This window comes from Microcebus murinus, chromosome 16 (genome assembly GCF_040939455.1).
Source record: "Microcebus murinus isolate Inina chromosome 16, M.murinus_Inina_mat1.0, whole genome shotgun sequence".
NCBI classification, from domain to species: Eukaryota; Metazoa; Chordata; class Mammalia; order Primates; family Cheirogaleidae; genus Microcebus; species Microcebus murinus.
The window spans coordinates 37,524,984-37,545,897 of NC_134119.1; the positions used below are offsets into that span (position 1 = coordinate 37,524,984).

The 20,914-nt window shown below is 48.4% G+C and overlaps 1 protein-coding gene across 3 annotated transcripts in view; it reads right to left on the reverse strand.

Moving 5' to 3' along the window:
- Positions 1-9,562: 9,562 nt before the first annotated feature.
- CHD6 (chromodomain helicase DNA binding protein 6) overlaps positions 9,563-20,914 on the reverse strand; it is a 203,002-nt gene continuing 191,650 nt past the window's right edge. For 2 of the 3 annotated variants that reach the window (XM_076011120.1, XM_076011122.1), the window contains exons 35-37: positions 20,620-20,811; positions 19,473-19,592; positions 9,563-12,514 (exon numbers count right to left, since the gene is read on the reverse strand). In XM_076011120.1, the coding sequence (XP_075867235.1) occupies positions 11,621-12,514; positions 19,473-19,592; positions 20,620-20,811 (1,206 nt within the window). In that variant the 3' untranslated portion in view covers positions 9,563-11,620. The remainder of the gene's footprint in view (positions 12,515-19,472; positions 19,593-20,619; positions 20,812-20,914) is intronic. The other variant, XM_076011121.1, reaches the window with a different exon arrangement.

Consider the following 20,914-nt stretch of genomic DNA (forward strand, 5'->3'; position numbering starts at 1 on the left):
CAGATGTGGGGACGTGTATGCTAAAGGCTTGCACGCAACATGCAGTGTGAGGAGCCAGAGTGACAGCCCCAGGGGCAGATGACTCTCCAGCATCTAGACCAGCACAGTAGGCCTTCAGTAAATATTTGTTCAATGCAAGGACTGAATGGAGTTTTGGAGCAGTGTCTGGAGATGGTGCTTAAGTCACCCCTAGAGGGTCTCCAAAGGCTAAATCTTCTTTGTGAGTTAGAAAAACAGGGCTGTTCCCACTGAAGTTTGGCCCTCAGAGAACCCAGCTCCAAGAGAGCAGATGTCAGGGGCCAGAGCAGGGCCCCTCGGGGGTGGGAGAGGGCAGAAGGGAGGAGGGGAGCTCCTGAGATGCAGTCCCTGGAGATGGGGCCTGGGTCCTGCCTTTGCTCCTGGGGCCAGAGCAGCAGGAGAGGGTGCTGGCCAGAATTGGGGGCTGAGAGGGCCAAGCCAGCTTCAGCAGGCCCAGAAGATCATGTGCACATGGGCACAGGCCGCCATGCACCATGGGCTCATAGAGGATTTGCCTCCGTGTTTTGTGCACTGTGTATCAGGCAAGGTAACAGGAGCTCTGATTTAGGGCTCAAAGGTTACATACATTCTTGAAATCTCTTAGCTAGAGAGTGATAAGACCAGGATTCAGTTTCACATCTTTCTAATTCCAGAGCCTGACCTTTTTTTCATTCTGCTAAAAAAAAAAATTGAGGTCACAGGCGCATGGCAGGCGTGAAGCCTGGGGCCAGAGCCAGGCCTCAGTCTGGGTCAGTGTAGCACCAGGACTGGGGGTCAGAACCACGGTCGTTCTGGGGACAGGACCAGACCAGGGTCAGGGGTCAGAGTGGCCAGGGCTGAGAACAACAGGCTTTCTGGGCTTTATGCCACCAGCCAGACACAGCATCCTGGGGTTGGTGGCAGGGCCTGCTGGAGCCCCCAGCTCCCTCACACCCCCACCCACCATCCAAGGCCTGGCCTGACCTTCCTCCCCAGGGTGCGGAACTGGCTCAGCCCTTATCCTGGAGGAGGCCACAGCTGCTCCTGCAGCCCTGGTCCCAGCAGACAAAGGCGCTTTCTTTTCCAGTACAAGGTCTTGATTGCATGTTGCCCTGGATCCAAAAGCTCCTGTGGATGAAGTTGTTCCCTCCCAGGGTGTGTGTGTATGCGTGTGCACGTGTGTGTGCATGTGCACGTGTGTGTTGGGTCCCTGAGAGCTGGGTTGTCAGAGTTCAAGCCCTCTCCCAGCCTTCTGGGTTTGGCTTGGCATTGCTCAGTCTGCACCTTTTTTGTACATCTTTAGGAATCTACGTATGTGTGTATGTGTCTGTGGTACATGTGAGCATGTTTGCGAATGTCCCTGCAGCTGTATGTGTGACTACCTAAGGTATGTATACCTGTGCATATTTCTGTACACATCAGCATATGTTCATACACAGCTGCATATCTATGTAACTGTGTAACTGTGCCTGTGCCAACAAGCTTTTGGGGGTGTGCATGCATGTTTCAGGTGTGTCTACATGAGACACCTGGCACCAGGCCTTCACCTCTGTTACTTCTGGCCACGCCTCCCCATCCTACCCCACCCCTGGCTGCTATGAGGGGCTCTGAAGTGTGCAAGGCCTCCTAAAATAGCCCCCTTTCTTCTTCCCAGTCCCACCCCCATCTCTGCATTTGTCTGGGAACAACCTGGCCTCTTTCAGCTCTGGGAGGAAGACAGGTTTGTACAGTTTGGCTTGGCCCATATACTTTCCAAAAATTCCCTGGCTCCCAGCCAAACTCTTTATAAAAAGGCTCATGGGGAATAGCCTAACGGGAAGGTGGGAACCCTGCCTGGGGGGCTCAAGACTCCCATTCTGAACCCCAAGATCAAATAGGAGCATTAGTTAGCTGAGCTTCAGCCAGAGAGGAGGCCCCATGGCCTGAGGCTAAGCTTAGTCTGAGGACAGTCCACCCACAAAGAGGGGGACACGGCATCTTGTGCCCAAGGTAGCAGAGCTGGGAGGGGCCCAGGGCTCAGGCAGCTCAACCCCCACTGAGCAGACCAGAAGGAGAGGCCCAGAGCGCTGTCCAAGACCATCCAGGGAGCTGGCCTCTTCCTGGCAGGGGGGCGAGGGGGCCCTTCCATGGGTAACCCTGGGGCTGCCCCCTTGCAGGGAGGTGGGTGCCATGCCAGTCTCTCACAGTGTCACGGTAGCAGGCTCTGAGCCTGGCTGCCCCTCACTCTTGGCCGGTGGGGAGTTCAAGGCCTCCTGATTCCAAATCAGAAAGGCAGTGTCTGAGCAGAGGGTGGGTTTCACCTAGCATTTGCCTGATGTGGGGTCTCAGGCTGGTTTCTCCCAGCCCCACGAAAGCATAGGAAGGGCTCTCCCCACTGCAGTCCTGTGCCAGCACGGGGTCCTCCGGGTGTCCTGGGGTGTCAAAGGGCTGTCCAATGGGTAAGAACTGATCCTGAGTGGATGCTCCAGCAGGTGGCAGTCCCTTCACTGGCCTGTCAAGGGAGGCACAAGGGTTCCTGCTGGAGGAGGTGCTGCAGCCATGTCAGATACGGGAGGCTCAGGCTGGTTCCTTTTGTCTAATCCCCACCAACTCCTACCAACCACCCTTCCCCTCTCCCCTTCAGGAATCTTTTTCTAGACTGGGAGGGATGGCAACTGGGCAGTTTCATTCCTACCTATCACGTGTCCAGGCCAGGGACTGCTTTTGAAACTCAAAAGCCAGACAGAGAATCTTCTTTCCCCACTTCCCATTGTCATATCTTGTCCCTGAAGGTAGGAGCACAGACTGGCCAGCTCTAAAAGGAGAGTGGAGCCAAAGGGTACAAGGAACAACCAGTAACTTAAAAAAGGTTGAGATTTCTAGAACATTGTGCAAACCCAGTTGACTGTGCCGAGCAAGTACCACTTTGGATGGATGTTTTATTTCTTTCAGCTCTTCCTCCTTAGAGAGTTTGGGGAGGCTGGACCCATAGGGTTGGAGTAGTGGATCACCGCGCCTTCTTCTTGGGCCCATTTTGGGGGTGCTGGGTTGTGCATTGAGAGTGGGGCTGGCGGGGGCTCCATGTCATCCTGCACTGTCAGTCTAGGGGTGGGGGCTGCCTCTCTGTCCCCCTCATGGAATGCCCATTACCCCCACTTGTCTGGAGGAAGAGAGGAAGTAGCTGCAGGGGCCTACCCAGCAAGAGTACCTGCTCCCTTGGCCCACTGCTCTCAGATGCAAACCCACCCTAGGCAGGTCTGAGCTGAGGGCCTGCTCCTTGGATACACAGGTCCTGCTTCTGGATGGGGAAATCTGACAAGGGTCTGAGGTGATGGCGGGAGGGTCTCCCACCCCGTGAAACCCAGGGGCTGGGGCTGGGGCTTTCTTCAAGCTCCTACAATCCACTGAGGCCTGCACTCCCTCCCTGAGAAGGCACTCACCCAGGCCTTGGCCCCTCCAGCTCTTTGCTGGCCTGGAAAGTCTGGGATCTGTAAACGGAAAAGCCTGGGTCAGACCTGGAGTGGGGAGGGGGAAGGGGGATAGGAGCCAGTCTTCTGGGTCTGGTCCCCTCTTGGTCAGAGCCAGGAAAGAGGCTTAACACCTCAGCAGTGCGAGTCACTGCCTGCTCCGGCAGCCCCTCCCAGCCGGGGCTCTCCTACCCCACTCGCACCTGCAGGGTGGCTACAGTAAGATCACTCACTTTTTGGAAGTCCTGAGGATCCTCAGGGAGCCCATAGGTGCTGGGAACAGAGAAGGGTGAGGGCCTGTTGTCACCCTGAGGGGGTGGTACAACAGGCGCATGCGCCCAGCTGGTAGACTGCACTCAGGGGACTTGCAAAGCTGCTTCAGTGTGGCCGCAGCACTGCGGGGACCTGGACTCCTGGGCCTGTCCTGGCGCCCTGCTTCTGAGAGCCAGCTGAACATGCCAGTGGGAGACCGGACGGTCCCCTCCCTTAACATGCATCCTGATTCAGTGTTCCCACGTGTCACCTGCTGGTAGTATCAGGAGCCTGGTGATGTCCGTGGCTTTAGAATTTCTCAAGTGCTGGATCCAACTAGCAGACAGGTATTTGTCTGTCCACTGGTTTCTTTTTTTTTTTTAAACATTGAATTTATTATACACACTTAAAAATCAGGAGATTTTACACAAATATCTGAATCTCTAATGTCTTTTGAAAAAAAAAAAAAACCCAGGCGATCCAGAGCCCACATTCCTGCACAGCATCCACTGGTCGTGCTGGTAGCCGCTGTCCCTTCTAGCTGGGGCAGATGGTCTCTAGTTTCCACAGTTCCCACCACTTCCTATCACCTAAAGTCTGACCCGTGTCACTCATATATGGCACCTGCCTTGCCCAGCAGGCGTGTGAGCTTTTAAACTCTGCAATATATTTAAAAAAGGGCCTCCCAGATGGACATAGACCTGCTTCTTAGTTCAGACAGGGACAAGTGTCCATCACTATGGAAAATACCAGGAGCTGCTCCCTTCACGGCTCTTGGTGACCCCTGGGCACATTGTTATGGACTGAATGTGTCGCCCCAAACCCCCAAATCCATATATTGAAGCCCTAACCCCCAATGTGGATGTATTTGGAGACAGGACCTCTAAGGAAGTAATTAGGGTTCAGTGAGGTCGTAAGGGTGGGGTCCCAGTCTGACAGGATTAGTGTCTTTAGAAGAAACACCAGAGAGCTTGCTCTCCCTCCACACGCACTCACGCACTGAGGAATGCCACATCAGGATCAAGCAAGAAGGTGGCTGTCAGGAAGCTAGCAAGAGAACCCTCCCCAGAAAACACACTGACCTTTCAGAGCCTTGATCTTGGACTTCTGGCCTCTAGAATGGTAGGAAATAACGGTATTTTGTTATGGCAGCCCAAGCTGAGTAATTTGAATTCTCTAAAAGTCTTTCTGCAATTTTTCTCACTAGGGATGATGTCAAATTTACCAGGCTGACTCCTGGTAATTTGATGTCAAATTTACCAGTTAGCCAAATCCCCCCATCTTCCTTTTTTGAAATTGTGGTACTTTGTCCCTCTCATCTCCCACACCTCTGCCGTCACCCACGACCACTGTGGGTGTGCCGTCACCCACGACCAGTGACACAGCCACCTCCACTGTACTGTGATTCACACAGGCCAGAGGGAGACCTGAACACAGAGCAACACTCCATTCTGTGTCCAAGTCCCTCTACCTGGTGTTGAGTCAGGAATGGGCAATGACTACTGGATTTCATAGTCCCCTGAGTCAGTCCTGTCCCTCAACTAGACTTTCAGGTCCCCAACAGCGGTGTGCTGTCTGATCTGTCCCCTAGAGCAGCCTAGTTTAGCCCACAGCAAGAGAGTCTGGAAGTCTCCAAGCAGTTTCCAAAGGCCTAGCACCTTTGGGAGGCCAGCTCACCAGCTCTCTTTCAAATGAGGGTGGAGTTGGCTGTGGGTTGGGGCTCACTGAAGCTCCTTCCTGCCCTCCTCTGAGCTCTGACTCCTAGGATGTGGTTTCCAGTCAGCTGGGGCCAGGGCACCTGACCCCATGGGCTTGGAGCCGCTGCTTCCTTGGACTTAGCTCCCCCGAGTCTGGCCTTCCTGTTGCCTGAAATCCAGCAGGGAATGTGACCAACGTCAAGCTCGTCTGCCAGGCTGTTCTCCTGGAATGCCTCCCTACAGACCCCTCTGCAGGCAGGCCAGCCCACAGGCCACCTACCAAGGACTCTCTTGCTGGCCCCTTCCCAAGTCAAGGGCTGTTTGGCCTCCTGGGTTCCTTCTCCCAACTCTTCTCATCCTAACCTTTTTTGGGTTTTCTCTTTAGAAAATGCCTCCTTCCTCTCTCTGCCAACATCTGCAAATTTCTCCTCCTCTGGTTCTCCTCTTTTGCTCACAAACAAGTCTCAGTGTGAAGAGGAGAGGGCAGGGCAAGGCAGGGTAGGGCAGCTCTGACTTTTCCTCTGAGTGAAAGTATGCCCTGGGGGTTTGGAGGGGGACCCTCAAGAGTCAAGCCCAAAGTCCTGTGCTTCTTTGAAATCTTGTTTTATCTTAAAAGTAGACATGAAGCTTATATTCTACAGTATGAGGCATATTTATACAAAACCATGTTTGAGTTCATAGAAAAATATTTTCAATGACTTATGTTTTGCATTGAATCTATGAGGAGGCATCAACTAAGCAGTGCTGTTGCCACGTTTAGTGGTGCATGTGTCTGAACTGCCCTGGGTGTGGAGTGGAAGGTCATGGCCTGCAGGGGTCTGGGTGAGATGTGCCTCCTCCCACTCCTGGTCAGCCTGCCCCTCCCCCTGGGCCCGACAATCCTCATTTTACCTTCAGACTGGATGCGGCTTCTTACATGGCCTCTTGACCCAAGGCTGCTGAGTCTGAGCACCCAGACACTAAGGATGTCCCCAGGCTAAGCCACAGCTCTGAGGCTTCCCAACAGCAGCTCAGCAGGGATGGGAAGGAAAAGCTTTTCTCCCTGTGTGAACTGTGTCCCTCTGGCCTCAGGGCTAGCACAGGCTGAGCAGCCCTCCTGCCCTGCCCCTGGTTTGTGTTTGATGCTGCTTTACAAGCTGCATTACAGAGGGACAGCCTGTTCCTAGCCTCAGACTAAAGATGCCCCTCCTGGCTCCCTACTGAGCAGCGAAGGGCTCTGGAATCACCATTCTGGGTCCCCAAAGCCCAGCTCTGCCATTTACCAACTGGGTGACTGGTCAGTTTCCTCATGTATGTGATGCAACCCAATAGAGGTATTGTGGGGATTGAGAACATGGCCATAAAATACTTAAATCCCACTCACAGAAGTGCCAGGTTACCAGATAAAATACAAGACACATCTGGTTACACTCAAATTCTGGATAAAATATTTTTTAGTTTATGTACCAAATATTGCATGGGAAAAACTTATTCTAAAAATTGTATCTGAAACCCAGGTTTAGCTGGGTACCTTTTCCTCCTAAATCTAGCACTTCTGCACAGAGTGGGACCCAGAGGTCCAGGAGCCTTCCCACTCCCCGGCTCCACGACAGCATCTGCGCCCCTCCCTGCGCCGACACAGCAGGCTTCTGTAGTGGGCAACTCTCCCTCCTCTGTGCCTGCCAGAAAGCTGGCTCTCTGTGGTGCTTTAACCCAATCCCAGATCTACTGTACTTGCCTTGGGACTTGGAACAATCTCTTTCTGGCCCTTCCTCTTCCTTGATTTCCCTCCTTCCAGGAGGACTGGGCATCCTCACTGGCTGTCCAGGAGCAGACACATGACTCACAGAGAATCAGCATGGTGGTAAGTACTTATCAACAGCCTAGAGGTACAAATTACAATTATCCCCATTTTACAGATGAGGAAACAGACTTGGAGAAGGGTGTCCCAAGTGGGTGATGTCTCCCTCCCTCCTCCTTATTCTAGTTCCTTCCTTTGTCCTTCAGTGGTTGGGCAGAGCCAGAATTCAGACATCGGGGCTGTCTGGTGGCACCAATTTATCACAGCCATGCTCAATTCTCCTTGTCCACGCTGACCTCCCAGTAGGAGCCGGCACTTAGTTCACCCCCTTCCCTACTTCCTATCTTACCCCATAGATACTTTGCTGAGTTTGTAATATGAGGCCACAATGCTGACCACTAGGCAGCCAAGATCCTAATCCCTGGGCTGGGTGAACCCCATTTCTGAACTGAGAAAAAAATTTTCTGCGGCTTCCCAGACTAGGCACATGAACAATATTTGCAAGAAACTATTTTAAAGAATTTGGTGTAAATGAACCAAGCCTCAAGTTTTTCCAGAGGGTGTGACACTTACTTGAGTGTTCCGTTTTTTCCAGAGCCAATTTTTCCAAGTGTAATTTCTTCACTCGGTTTTGGTCTCTGAGACAAAAGCCAGAATCAGGGTGCTCTGTCCTCCCGTTGATGGGACCTTGGGGTCTAGCTGCAGCTCTGCTCACGACCGATGCGACAGCCTTGGCTGCCTCTGCCGGCTTTCGTTGGGCAGGTCAGATGCCAGCATCTGTCCACCCAGTGCCTAAGATGCTGTGAGGACAAATGAGGTCACTAATGGCAAACGTACACAAAACACTAGCCCCATATACCGGACTAACAGTACTATTCTGCCCCTATATGGGCAGTTAGTATCTACTGGGACAGGGTTTCAGATAAAGAATGAAACCAAGACTGTTTACTACTTACTCTGCGTAAGTTATTATTCTACCCAGGGGGATACCCTAAGTCTTTTTTTTTTTTTTTTGTAGACAGGTCTTGCTGTCTCTTTGGCTAGAATGCAGTGGTGAATACAGTGGCATCATCGTAGCTCACTGTAACCACAAACTTCTGGGCTCAAGTGATCCTCCTTCTTCCTGCCTCAACCTCTCCAGTAGCTGGGACTACAGGCACACACCACCTTGCTCAGCTAATTTTTCTACTTTCTTTGTAGTGATGGGGTTTTACTGTTTATTGCTCAGGCTGGTCTCAAACTCCTGGCTTCAAGCAATCCTCCCACCTTGGCTTTCCAAAATGTTAGAATTACAGACATGAGCCGCTATACCTGGCCTGTGTTGATTAGAGATCTAAAAAGCCTGTAATAATACATCCCTTAGGCCTTCCTAACAATGCCCCATCCATCCTTCAGGTCATATGCGCATCTTTTGGTTCCTAGCAGGAACCAACAAGGTTAGGCTGGGTCTCCCTCTCAGTCTTAAGTGAGGGGTCAACACCTTCCCGCCAGCCTCATTGATAACTTTTCTGATGCAGCCCTTTTGGAGTTAAGAAGCCGTACTTTCAAAGCTAAGGCCCGCAATGTTCTGAAAAAGCCTTGGGAACCCCAGCTACCCTGGTGTTTCTGTGGTTTATGAGCCTGCTCCAAACCACGGAAGTCCAGTCCCCCATCAGTCTTGGCTGTGTGATGTGAGGTGGGACATCTGGCATGGGGCTAAGTGGCACTGGGGAGGCACCAGCTGGGAGTGCTCAGGCACTGGGTCTAGGCAGCAGGATACTGTACTGCCAACCCCCTCTATGTGTGTTCTGACTAGGGTGCCCAGCAGGGTCAGGCACCTTGGAAAGACAGCGGATCGATTGCTAGTGTGCACAGGATGCACACATAAAATGGCCAGGCAACAGGAGACACCCACATGCTACTGAATTCCTCAAATACAAATGTGACTTTTACATTCCTTTTTTTTTTTTTCTTTTAAATTCAGGATCAAGACCACAGACAATTTATTATGGAAGACATGGAGTGAAGAATGATCAAGGAAAGTTATGGCTGTGAGTGACATGGAATTAGATGAAAAGGCTCAAGTTTGCTGAAGAGAGTTTAGATTTGGCTTTTGCTCTTGGAAACGTCAAAATAATCATAAGCAGCACTTATGCCTTACAGAGCAAATAATCCACAGAGTGTCATTTTCATTTTGCAAACAGGGTCACAACAGCAGTCAAATAGAAGCCTAAATACCCAGAGAATTAACATACAGATTCGATAAGATATAACAAGGGGTTGAGCATGCTGGTGGGTTTTTAAATCAGATCCACAATGAACCCTGTGACCTACTATAGGTTATAAGTGAAACCCGGGGAAAGCAGCTTTTTCATACAAAACAACAACAACAACACAACGACAACAAGGAGAACCAGACGCTGCTGGATGTCTATAATACTCATTTGCAGTAAGGCTTTCAAGATACAGGAATTTTTATAGCATTTGTATTTTAAGGATTTAGGGCAAATACATTTTTTTTCCTACTTGATAAAAAGAAAATTAGTACTTAAAAGGTTCAAAAATATATTGATTGAGTGATTTTTTTTACATAAATAAATTATATTGATTTTTAGGATTTAATAGCTGAAAAAACCCTTTCTGCTTCCACTGGAGGCAAAACTGAACAAAATGTTAGTTAAATAGAGAGAGCAGCATTTCTAAGAAATCTGTTGCCAGCATTATAGACCATCTATGCTACAAAGATGTCATTAAATAGGATTTGTTCAACTATCAGATAATTTCTTCTTATATGATCAGTTATAGAATTTCTGGCTTATACCTCTGATTCATAAAACTGGGACTCACTTTTTAAAAATACATCTGATTGATTTTTTTTCGGTCACGATTTAACAGACTTCTTTGAGATGCTCATTTTAACATTTACATAATTTATAATCCCAAATGTATAAAAGACAATGACAAAAGCATCATAAATAAATAATGCAAAATGAAATAGTTATGTCAGACTTTTGGACCTTCTGATAAATTAGCAAAACTGTAACAGAAAAAGTAAAAATACAGTAAATTGTGACAACAAAAAGTGAAACTGGTACTAGTAACACTTGCACCATTTCCAACGGTCCTACGCAGCCCTGTGCCCCCAGACTACTGAACCATGAGCTTATTTCAAGTCTCAGCGTGTGAACTATCTGTGAAGACGACCATCAGAAGGGGTGTAGCGTGAGTGGGAAGGCGAACAAAATGGGGAAGCGCTGCTCAGCCAGGTTCTTCCCAGCTCAGTACCCAAACACGGAGAAGCTGAGGAAGAAAAAATAATGTTGACTTGCAACATGGTCTTGACTAACTGAGAATTTGGAATTTGGGTCCAACTGCCAGATATAAGCTGAACAAAGAAATAATGGAGAGAAGAAAATAACTTTTCACAGTTGTGTCCTAAAGGGTGGTGCACGTATTTTGGCAGCCTCAGATAGCCTTGATGAAACGACCCAGTTAGTGTCAAAGTGTTGAGTGACTATCTTTTTGCAGGCTCCAGAAAGAGCCTTATTCTTGGTGAAGAGAAGCACAAAACAAAAAGCCATCAGGTCCTGGTGTTCCTCAAACACAGAGAGGCATGTTAGTGGCTAGAGAAATCTGTAGGCAAAGGTGAGCAGAGTGCTCCATGTGCTTGTGAGGCAGCGAGCAGCTCTACGGAGTGTGGGCCCTCGCCCCACCCGTTGCTAGCAATACTCCAGGTGGGTAAAGCTTTCTCATGGCGAGAGTCATTTTCTAACTGGGGAGAGGGATGATAGGTATATATAAAATAATGCCTCGTCAGTCAGCATTTCTTCTTGCTGCAGGTGTCTGAAAAACCATGAAGGGGGAAATTATATTACTACCAGTAAGGGTTTTGTTTTCCACAAAGAAATGAATGTGTATTTTCAACCATTAGTTATATACTTCTGTCTATACTACTTAGTAATCATGATAAAATAGGGAAATATTTTAACTCAAAAATACGCACCAGTACTTCCTTTTCTGTGCTTTTTGGTTCCCCTGTCACATTCTTCCTATTCAATCCAGCTCATAGAAAAAAAGAGCTCCTCTTTGTCTCTGTTCTTCGACCCTTCAATGGTAAATTGCTAGACGGCTTTCTTTTGCCATTTTCCTCCTCAAATAAGTGGGAAACTAGGAAGAGAAGGGGGTAGGGCGTGTCACCAAGTACTGTATTAACTACGATTGCTGGAATGAACAACTGGATAACAGAATGAGAATTCTGTGCCTCCTAGACTAGGTAGACGACACTTATCTAATGAAGTGGTAAGACCCTGCAACTATTAACATCTGTTACCATAGTTCTCGGACAGGAAATTAGGTAGGTAATCTTATTTATGGAAACACAGGTTCTCATGAAGGTGAAGTGAGGGAGTAACAAACCTTTATGGGATAAGAAACTTACAAGTCACAATAATTTCTTAATGAAAAAAATTCTAATTGGTGTCGTTGGAGTCTTTGAGTGTCCCTTCCCCAGCCTGTGCCACAAGTTCTCTCTCTGGGGGCACCAGGGCACTGGATTCGGTGCAGTTCTGATCACTGCTTGGCTCCTTTTCACAACTGGGGGCAGGCTCTGGGTTGGGGTTCTGGTTGTCCCCTTTTGTTTTCTTCTTCTTCCGCTTCTGGCTCTCCAGACCTACGATTTCAGAGTGTCTGGACTGCTGCATGGCCGGCAGAGCCATGCCCATGCCAGGGGAGAGAAACATGGATGGGTAAATGAGTCCAGGAGACACTCCTGGGATGAGAAACGGGTTAAAAGCCACAGGACTACTAGCAGTTATTGCAGGTTCGGATTGATCAGAAAATGGACCTGGCCCAGGCTTGTCTTCAGCTAAATTGTCTGTTTTCACATCATGGCTACTCGGCTTATCTTCTGAAGTCTTTTCCGTGGCTGCTGTACCACTTTTATTTGTGCTTGATAGAGACGCAGGAGCAGTGGAAGTGCAGGTGGTTGCCATGGGTGCATTGAGGAGGCCCCCAACACCGAACATCTGGGGCACAGTGGCCATGCCTGGCAGCATCATGGGCAGCATGCTCAGGGTGCTTTTGACCTCTTCGCCTGTTGGCATCGTGGCAAAGCCAGCCGGGAACCCGACCAGTCCGGTCAGGGGGATGCCTGGCATATTTCTCATGCTCTGAAGTCCTACCAGGTCCATCCCAGCAATCAGTCCATTCATGAACAGTGGCCCCATTCCGGAGGGAGAGTCTGCCACGATGGCAGGAGCTTTCAGGAGTTCACCCCGAGGCCGCCTCCCCCTTCTTCGGGGGCCTGCATCTCGAAGGACAGGCTCGGCCAGGGTATGATTGAACTTATTTTCTGGGAGAAACCCCTGAAAAGGGATAAAGAAATACAAGGTTACTGGATGGCAGGTGGTCAGCTGGGATGTTGACTGGGCTCTGCACTGGCCTTGCCTATCCCCAGCTCCATGAAGAGTCCCTGGTGGGAGGGGTGCCTCCCACCCACCGGCTCACACTTGTGCAGCTCTCTGGCCTACTTGTATCTGAAGCGCATTTGATGGCACGGCACAACCAGGGTGCCTGTCACAACCAAGCAGTGCTCCCAACACTCTCACCAGCAAAACTGGCATGTAGCCTGTTTCGAAGCTGGCCCAGAGCTGGGAGCTAGAGACTGTTACTAAAGATGCCCCAGTCCCAGTTGAGACTCTATGGCTGCAACCCCTTGACCAATGCCAACATTTGCTTCCTCCTAACACAGGAAGGTTTTTTATTGAAATGACAAAGCAGAGCAAGGTTTTGAGCCAGACAGACCTGAGCTTACATCCCGACTCTGCACGCCCCTGGCTGTGAGGACAAGTTGGGTAATCTCTCAGAGTTTGGTGAAAACGACAATGGAACCCATCTTTCAGTCCCTGACAGCGTTCACTACATCACCAGGCCCACAGGAAGCAGTGCTTGCAAAAGGGGCACTGTTTGTTCACTGTGTATGCCCTATTCCCTCTGGATCCTGAACTCCTGGAGGGTGACCTATCTGAATGTAATGGGATGTGTACACATTTGCTGAAGAAATGAAGGACAATCTAGAGGAACTGCCACCAAAATAACTGATGTTCTGGTTTCCCTTAAGGGAGACCATCTATTTTTCCTCTATTTGGTAGTTTAACCTACAATTGTCTTTTTGTGGTCAAGCCATTCTCCTGCTTTGGCCTCCAGAGAGCTGGGACTATAGGTGAGCACTACCATACTCAGCCCAATTTTCTTGATTGGCAAAGAGCTCCACAGTAAAGCACTTCTGCCTCGCATGGACTGTACCAGGATGGGGCCTGGGCTGCCAACAGTGCTGCACACAAGTCATCTGGCCTTGTGCACTGGATACTTCCCCATCACCCATCAGGATGAAGGCCACACAAAGGAAGCAGATTGCTCTGAAAGCATCAGCGAGCAGGAGACAGCTCATGGAGAGGAGCACAGGCTGCAGCCACGCACGCTCCTTCCTTTGAGAATGCGGCTCAGGAGCTCTGCAGGACCATGCAGATGTGCCGTGTACCTGCTCTCTGGAGTGTCTGGTCTAACTGCACACAGGCAAACAGACCATTGCAATTATGATGTATCTACCTCTGGATTTGTTTCAAAGATGTAAATCATCCTCATATAAAGAAGAAAATGTTTTCCTCACAGAAAGGGAGTAATTTTTCTTAGGACTCAGTGTCTGCAATTCCTAGGTTCCTAGATAACTACACACCTTTCTCTATTGCCCTCCACTCTTCACTATCATTAGTTAGCTTATCAAGTAATACACGTCCATGGTATTAAAAAAGGACACATTTTGCTTGTGCTGTTCAGCAGTCCCAGTGCGTTCCCCTACACAGCAAGAGTACTGTATGAAGAAAAAGCCCTCCCCTGTTGGTGCTGGGCCATCAGCTGCCCTTTCCAGCGTCTCCTTCTTATGGTTCCCGATACAAAGTCGGAGTTATCTCACCCCTCTTCCCTTTGATCACAGTAATGGTGAGGCTAAGATGTTCACGATGGCCTCAAGGGATCCTGTATCACTGGAACCCACTGAGGACACAGGTTACTGTGAGGGCTGGAACGAGGAGCCTATATAGCAACACGAGGTGGGAGAGTTGCTGGTACGTCTCTATAAGCTGCATCTGATGCTTGCCAGAATTCTCTTCGGTGCAAATGCCTTCCCTTCCTGCAAGAGTCTGCAGTGAGTGGGGAGTGGGATCTGACAAGCAGCAGCTCCACCAGCCCACAGCCAGGGAGCCGGCTGCACTCCTCAACACAGCACACTCTTGGGGCGAGAAAGGAGATGCAGGTCTCACTGAGAGACACCAGAAAACCCCTCTTATGAAGGCCTAGAGCCCGAGAGAGTGTAGAGAGAGAAGTCAGGGAAGCTAAGGATGTAGAAGTGCTGAGAGACTGCTGACCAGGCCTGAGAGCAGTTAAGAATCTCTTTATAATCTTCCCAACGACACTACTTCTGAACTTTATTTCAGGTGCTGTGGCATTTCTCACTGGTTTCATCACCTCTCTTCTCTCCAAACTATTAAAAAATAAAAATCCTTAGAAAACCCACCAGGATTTTCATAGAAGGAGCAGTTGTAGGGTTAGTTGGTGGCACTAGTTTTAAGTTCTTATGAGCTGTGGGGCCATGTGTGAGGTGGGCCCCAAAATTAGCATCAGCTGGGCTGTGCCAGTCCCCACGGTGGTGGTGGTGCTGAGCAAGGGGATGGCAGTTCCAGACGGCATTGAGGGTGGTAGCAGGACCAGGACAGCTGCAGCAGAAATGCCAGCTACCGTGAAAGCAGCACTGACCATGTATCAGGTACTAAAGGCTCCATCAGCATTATCTCAACTAATCATGTGCATGTGAATGTTTCCCAGTCCCCAGAAATAGTTATTTTTTGAATTCTCATACCTATCCTTTACCTTCCCAAAAATATTTAAGAAAAACCAGTTCATCATAGATGAAAAGCTTTTTTTTTTTGAGACAGAGTCTCACTCTGTTGCCCGGGCTGGAGTGCCATGGCATCAGCCTAGCTCACAGCAACCTCAAACTCCTGGGCTCAAGCGATCCTCCTGCCTCAGCCTCCCGAGTAGCTGGGACTACAGGCATGTGCCACCATGCCCAGCTAATTTTTTCTATGTATATTTTTAGTTGTCCAGCTAATTTCTTTCTATTTTTAGTAAAGACGGGGTCTCGTTCTTTGCTCAGGCTGGTCTTGAACTCCTAAGCTCAAACGATCCACCTGCTTCAGCCTCCCAGAGTGCCAGGATTACAGGCGTGAGCCACCACACCCTGCTAGGTGAAAAGCTTTATGATGGCAACTTTGTGGAGAAAATTTTTCTTGAAAAGCCTTGGTTTGTTAATAGTATCACAGAGCTGGAAGAAACCCCTGAACCTGCCATGTTTGGATGTTTGGTCCCCTTCCTTTTCACAAAGAGAGGGGCAGGGACCTCCCTGGGGGCACAGTTGATTAGGAACAGAGTAAGTGAGAACCCAGGCCCTGCAGCTCCCAGCCCAGGGCTCTTTCCACACCACACCCCTCCCTCCTTCCCAACACGACTAGCCACTTGCAATTTGCTAGGCTGGTTTGTACTGGAGTGTGCTGGGCAACTGCCCACTCTGGCTCTGGGATGGTCACTTGGGGAGTAATTCCTGGCTGGTTCCTATTTATTGGGGCCAGGCTAAAAGGACAATTTCTCACCAGTCTGTCCTGAGTTCATCAGTGCGAATCACCTCATTCAGGGCCAGTCACTCTGTCTACACTGAGCTGTCTCAGGCTCTCGCTGGCAGGCCACCTTGGCGCAGGGCCTGACCAGGGTAACCACAACTCGACCACAACCTAACCACAGGCCTTTCTGAGCCCTCTTCCTACAGCCCACCCACAACCAAGAGCCAGGCAAAGGTGCTGGGGAGTATCTTTTTCCTCCATACCCACAAATGTTCCCTAACTCTCCCGTGAGAGTTCCCTAACTCTCCCTAATTCTCCAGTGAGAGCGGCATATTCAATCTCAGAAGTTTTTCTGTTGGGAAAAAAATAAGCCCAGAGCTTGATGAATAATGCCTTCTTTTTATTTTCAAATGATCTGCTATAAGTCAGATCTCCTTTAACATGCTTTGAGTCCCTACACCCCCAACAGGACTCTGGCCTCCTTGGCCCTGCCCACCAAGCTTCAGTAGCATCTGGATGTCAAAAAGCATCCCTTCCCTGCCCTTGCTAAGAACCATGAGTGTTCTCAGCTGGCCTTCTTTTCCCTTAGGATCTAGAGAACAGCAGCAGAAAGGCCCCAGAGGTGAAGAGAACAGTTTGTCACCTACAGCAGAGCAAGAGGAATGCTGGCACAGGAAGTTGGCTTTAACCACTTCCTGTGGAAGAGAGCTGCTCCAACCACCAGCTGCTGCCCACCCCAGGCAGGTGCCCCTCCCAGCAGCTTGGCGACCACACACAGCGGCCATGGCGGGCTTTGGCAGCTCTCCCTCCTGGTAATTATACCCTGGGAGCAAATCTGCTTCCTCTTCCAGAGGCAGCCTGGGGAGAAGGCAAAGGAAGCAAGGAAATGAGACTCCTTGTGTTCAGGCAACATTGGAAGCAAATCTGCTTTTCTAGCTGATTATGTGGGTATTCCAGCCCAAGATGAATATCTTCATCAATACATGATAGAAGTTATCACAACTCTAAAATTTAACTCTTGGGTGGAGTTAAGAGAAGGTGGTTGACCACAGCTTCCTTTCTCCTCCCAGGAAGGTTGGTAGGTTCATCCAATAGATACTCACTAGGTAAGAGACCTAAAACCAAATACAATGTGTGGCTCCTCATTTACAAATCCTAAAACCAAACCAAAATAAAACAGAACAAAAATCAATGCTGAAAGACATTTTTGGGACAATTGGTAGAATCTGAATATGTACTAGATATTAGATACTATTGACATGCATATGTGATAATGGCAATAATTATGTAGGAAAATGTTCTTACGGGATGCACACTAAAGTACTTAGGAGTGATGTGTCATGTCTATAATTTACTGTCAAATTGTTTGGCTTAGCAAAAAACAAAACTATATACATATATGTGAAATAAATATATACATATATAACTTACACATATAAGCTATATTATATATGTGTATACATATATTTAATGAGCAACTACAGTGTACTGGGCATTCTAAAGTTGATCCCATAGCCTTATGTGCTGTGTTAGACTATGTCTGTGAACTCTGCCCAGCCAAACCACAACACATACAGCAGAAGGGCCTTGTGAGCTCAAAGGAAGAAAGGAAGAATTCCTTGTGGGATTTTTAGTCTAATTTCTAAAAGAAAGGGTAGGGTTTCTGCTATGGACTGGATGTTTGTGTGCCCTCAAATTAATATGTTGAAATCTTAACCCTAAGGTGATGATAATAGGATGTGGGGTTTTGGGGGGTGATTAGGTCATGGGGGCTGAGCCCTTATGAATAGGATTAGTGACCTTGTAAGAGCTTGGTCCTCCCATTCTTCATGTGAGGACATACTGAGAAGTTGGCTGTCTATGCAGAACAGGCCCTCTCCAAACACTGAATCTGCTGGCGCCTTGATCTTGGGCTTTCTGGTCTCCAGAGCTGTGAGAAGTAAATTTATGTTGTTTATAATCTTGCCAACCCCACTCCTCCAGTCTGCGGTATTCTGTTATGGCAGCTTGAATGGACTGAAAGGACGAGAAAGAAAAAGGGTACAGTACACCCTTGATGGCCAGCATCCCAGGAGGAGGTGTGGGAGACACACCAGCCACCCCTGTTGGGAGGCTGAGCAGCCCAGACCAGGCGCCCAAGTGCTTCCTGTTCTTTCCTTACTATAGGAAAAGAGCCTCCAAGGCAGGGAGAGTGTTTATTTAACAAAGGAGGGAAATGCATCTCTGGGAAGAGGCTGGCTTGCAAGAACTGCTTAGAAATGGGTTTTCTGGCAGGGGGTCAATGTCTGCAGGGGAGGGGTGAACATTAATTTCCAGGGAACATGAGGGAAATTGTTAGACATGGAGAAAGAAATGAGAAAGCCAAGGGGGAAACCATGTGGTTTCTTGGACATGTCTTTAAAGCAAGAGCTAAGACTACAACAAAGCAAGAAACAGAGGTCTTCCCTTGTCAAGACACTGTGTGCTGAGACAAAAGGAGAAGGTGGGAGGCGGTGATAGGGTGAGGAGACAGATGGGAGAAAAGAGAAGTTGAACCGGCTGTATTGCACAAGCAAGCCTAAAAAAAGGGTTGGAAGGGACATTTTCTGAGACTATTGCAAGAGAGAACAAAAAGGGCAGCTTTTCCAATATGACAAACTACCTAGGGCCCAGGTCCCCTGCAAAGGGCTGTGGTAGTGGATGGGGATGAAGACAGCCATTGTTTGTGGAGCTGCTAGATGAGCGATAATCCAGGTGACAAACTCAGTAACAAGTTCCTTGAGAACATTAAGTGCTAGCTTCTTTCTGCATGAGGAGGAAAACTAGGCCAGGAAGTCTTCTGGAGCTAAAAAAAGAAATCACATTCAGGCAATCACACCAAGAAGGGAATTCCTACTCAAGGAAAGCTGGGCAGTACTTAACAGAAGGTATTCAGGAAAGCTTGAGTTTATGGAACAACCTGGGAAGAGCAAATGTCCCTGTGAGGATCTTCAGATGCTCCCTGTTCTGACAGAATGTACTTGTAGGAGGTTAAGAGCACATTTATGTATAATTTGCCCAAGCTCAACACATGTTCAAGTTGGAATGTTATTACTGCCCCCTAGAGGTTATGCCTTTTCTAGTCCAAATTTGTACTCATCTGTAAACTATAATTAACTCAGATTCGTTATACTTGAAGTATTCTGCAGATGCCTTTGAAGTCCCTTCTAGTCTCATGATTCTAAAATAGGAAAAGGGCAGTGGTCAGAGTCAGCTGTTTTTCATTGCCAGTGAGGCTACACTAGGAAGAAATGTCTTAAATGGTAGCCAGAAAAACTTAGATTAGGAAATGAAAACTTCCAATAATGAGATTTGTTAAACACTGGAAATAGACTCCTGACAAGGGCTAAGGTTTCTTTTCTCTTGTAACTATAAACAGGAAAAAAAAAATAAAAGCTTTGGGAATGGTTCAACAAACAATTTTGGAGGTAAAGGTTGAAAACAAATGACCACTGGGAGTCTCACTGCATGTAAAATCGCTACAGTATCCCTTCTCAGTATTTATCAACTTCCTGTGTGGGCTTCTTGTCCTCCTGAAAGGTGTCACCCAGCTGGGGGCTTTCTCTCAAGTGTGCGAGGTGTGGCTCACCTGGGATGCTCCCCCTGGCCCCATGCTCACAGCCTTCTTCCTTACCCTCAGTTCTGGCTCCTTGGGGACGGCAGGAACCCCTTCTTCCCCACTCAGAGAGCTGATATCTAATTTTCCAGATTCTTTACAGCGCGGCCTCCTCTGCTTTGGTTTGTCTGAAAAATTCTAGGAGGCAAATGGAGACCAAAATTATAAAACATTCGTCATAGATTCTTCTGATAAGGGTGGTGCTTTGCAGCTGGTTTTGCTCTTTTTCTCATTAATGGCCCTCTGCACAGGACCTGGCCAGTTAGGATGAAGAAAATAGCCACTTGGCTCTCCCCTAGGCTTCCTCTCCTTGAAGCACCAGCGTTCCTGCATTCAGCTGGAAAACAGGCTGTGTGGGCCCCAGCCTTGCAGACTAGGACACCTGAGCCATTGGCCAGGTTCCCAGGACACAGCTAATCCCTAGTCACCTCCCTCTTATCATTTTCTCTGATTCTCCATCCACTGCTACTTGCCTGGCTGGTTCTGCCCGTCTTTGGAGGGTGTATATCTGTGAACATGTTCTCCTTTTCCTATGCACTTGCTACCTACATATCTTCTTGTAGTCAGGAGTACCCAGGACAAAGATGGTGGTGGGGTAAATGAGCAAGTGAGAAAAGAAAAACCAAGAAAAGATATCTGGTGTCCTCTGCTAAAAATTTCTAATCTGAGGGATTTAGGTCAAAACAGTAAGATGACTTGAAGGAAATGTCCCAAAGTAACAGCTGTAAAATTAAAAATGTCCATCCCTGCAATCACCAAATGTAGTAACATAATAACTTACTTTTCATCAAGTGGTAGAATTATGCAACCTAGGATTAGGAAATCTTACCTAAAGATTTCCCTGTGAACTTATGGTATTGTGTGGCAATTTTTGCACCAACAGGGCAAAAATTTTGCTGAACTTAGGCAAGTTCTGTCCTTTTAAGATCTTGCATGTCTACTTTCTGGCAGTGTTTTGACATGGTTGTCATTTCTATTACTGGAGAATTTAACTAAAATTTAAACAACAACAACAAAAAGCCCTTTAAAATGCTATTCTCAGTTGTACCGATTTCTCTCAAATAGCTCCCAACTTCCTGGTTTCCCCCAGCAAGCTTTTATCAAAAATAGCAACAAGTCAGCAGGAAGTAAATAGTGATCTCGGGCAGCACCAACAAACACTTACTGCCCCAAAGCTGGGAACTTCTAAGGAGTAGTCAGCCTGCTGCCTCAGCCAGTCAAGCAGACTCTTGCTGGGAATGGCTTTCTCGGCTTGGCTGCCGGCTGCTGCGGCTGGCTCAGGGACCGAGGTAGCAGGCCCTGGCCCTTCTGGGTGTGTGGTGCTCAAGGTGGCCTGCCCTGGGTCTTCATGAACTTCCTGGATGAAGGAAAAACAAGTATGTGTAGTTAGTCACGACAAAATAAAAACTACCTTCTACAAAGAAAACACATAAGGTGTTCCTTTAATCTTTCCATCTATT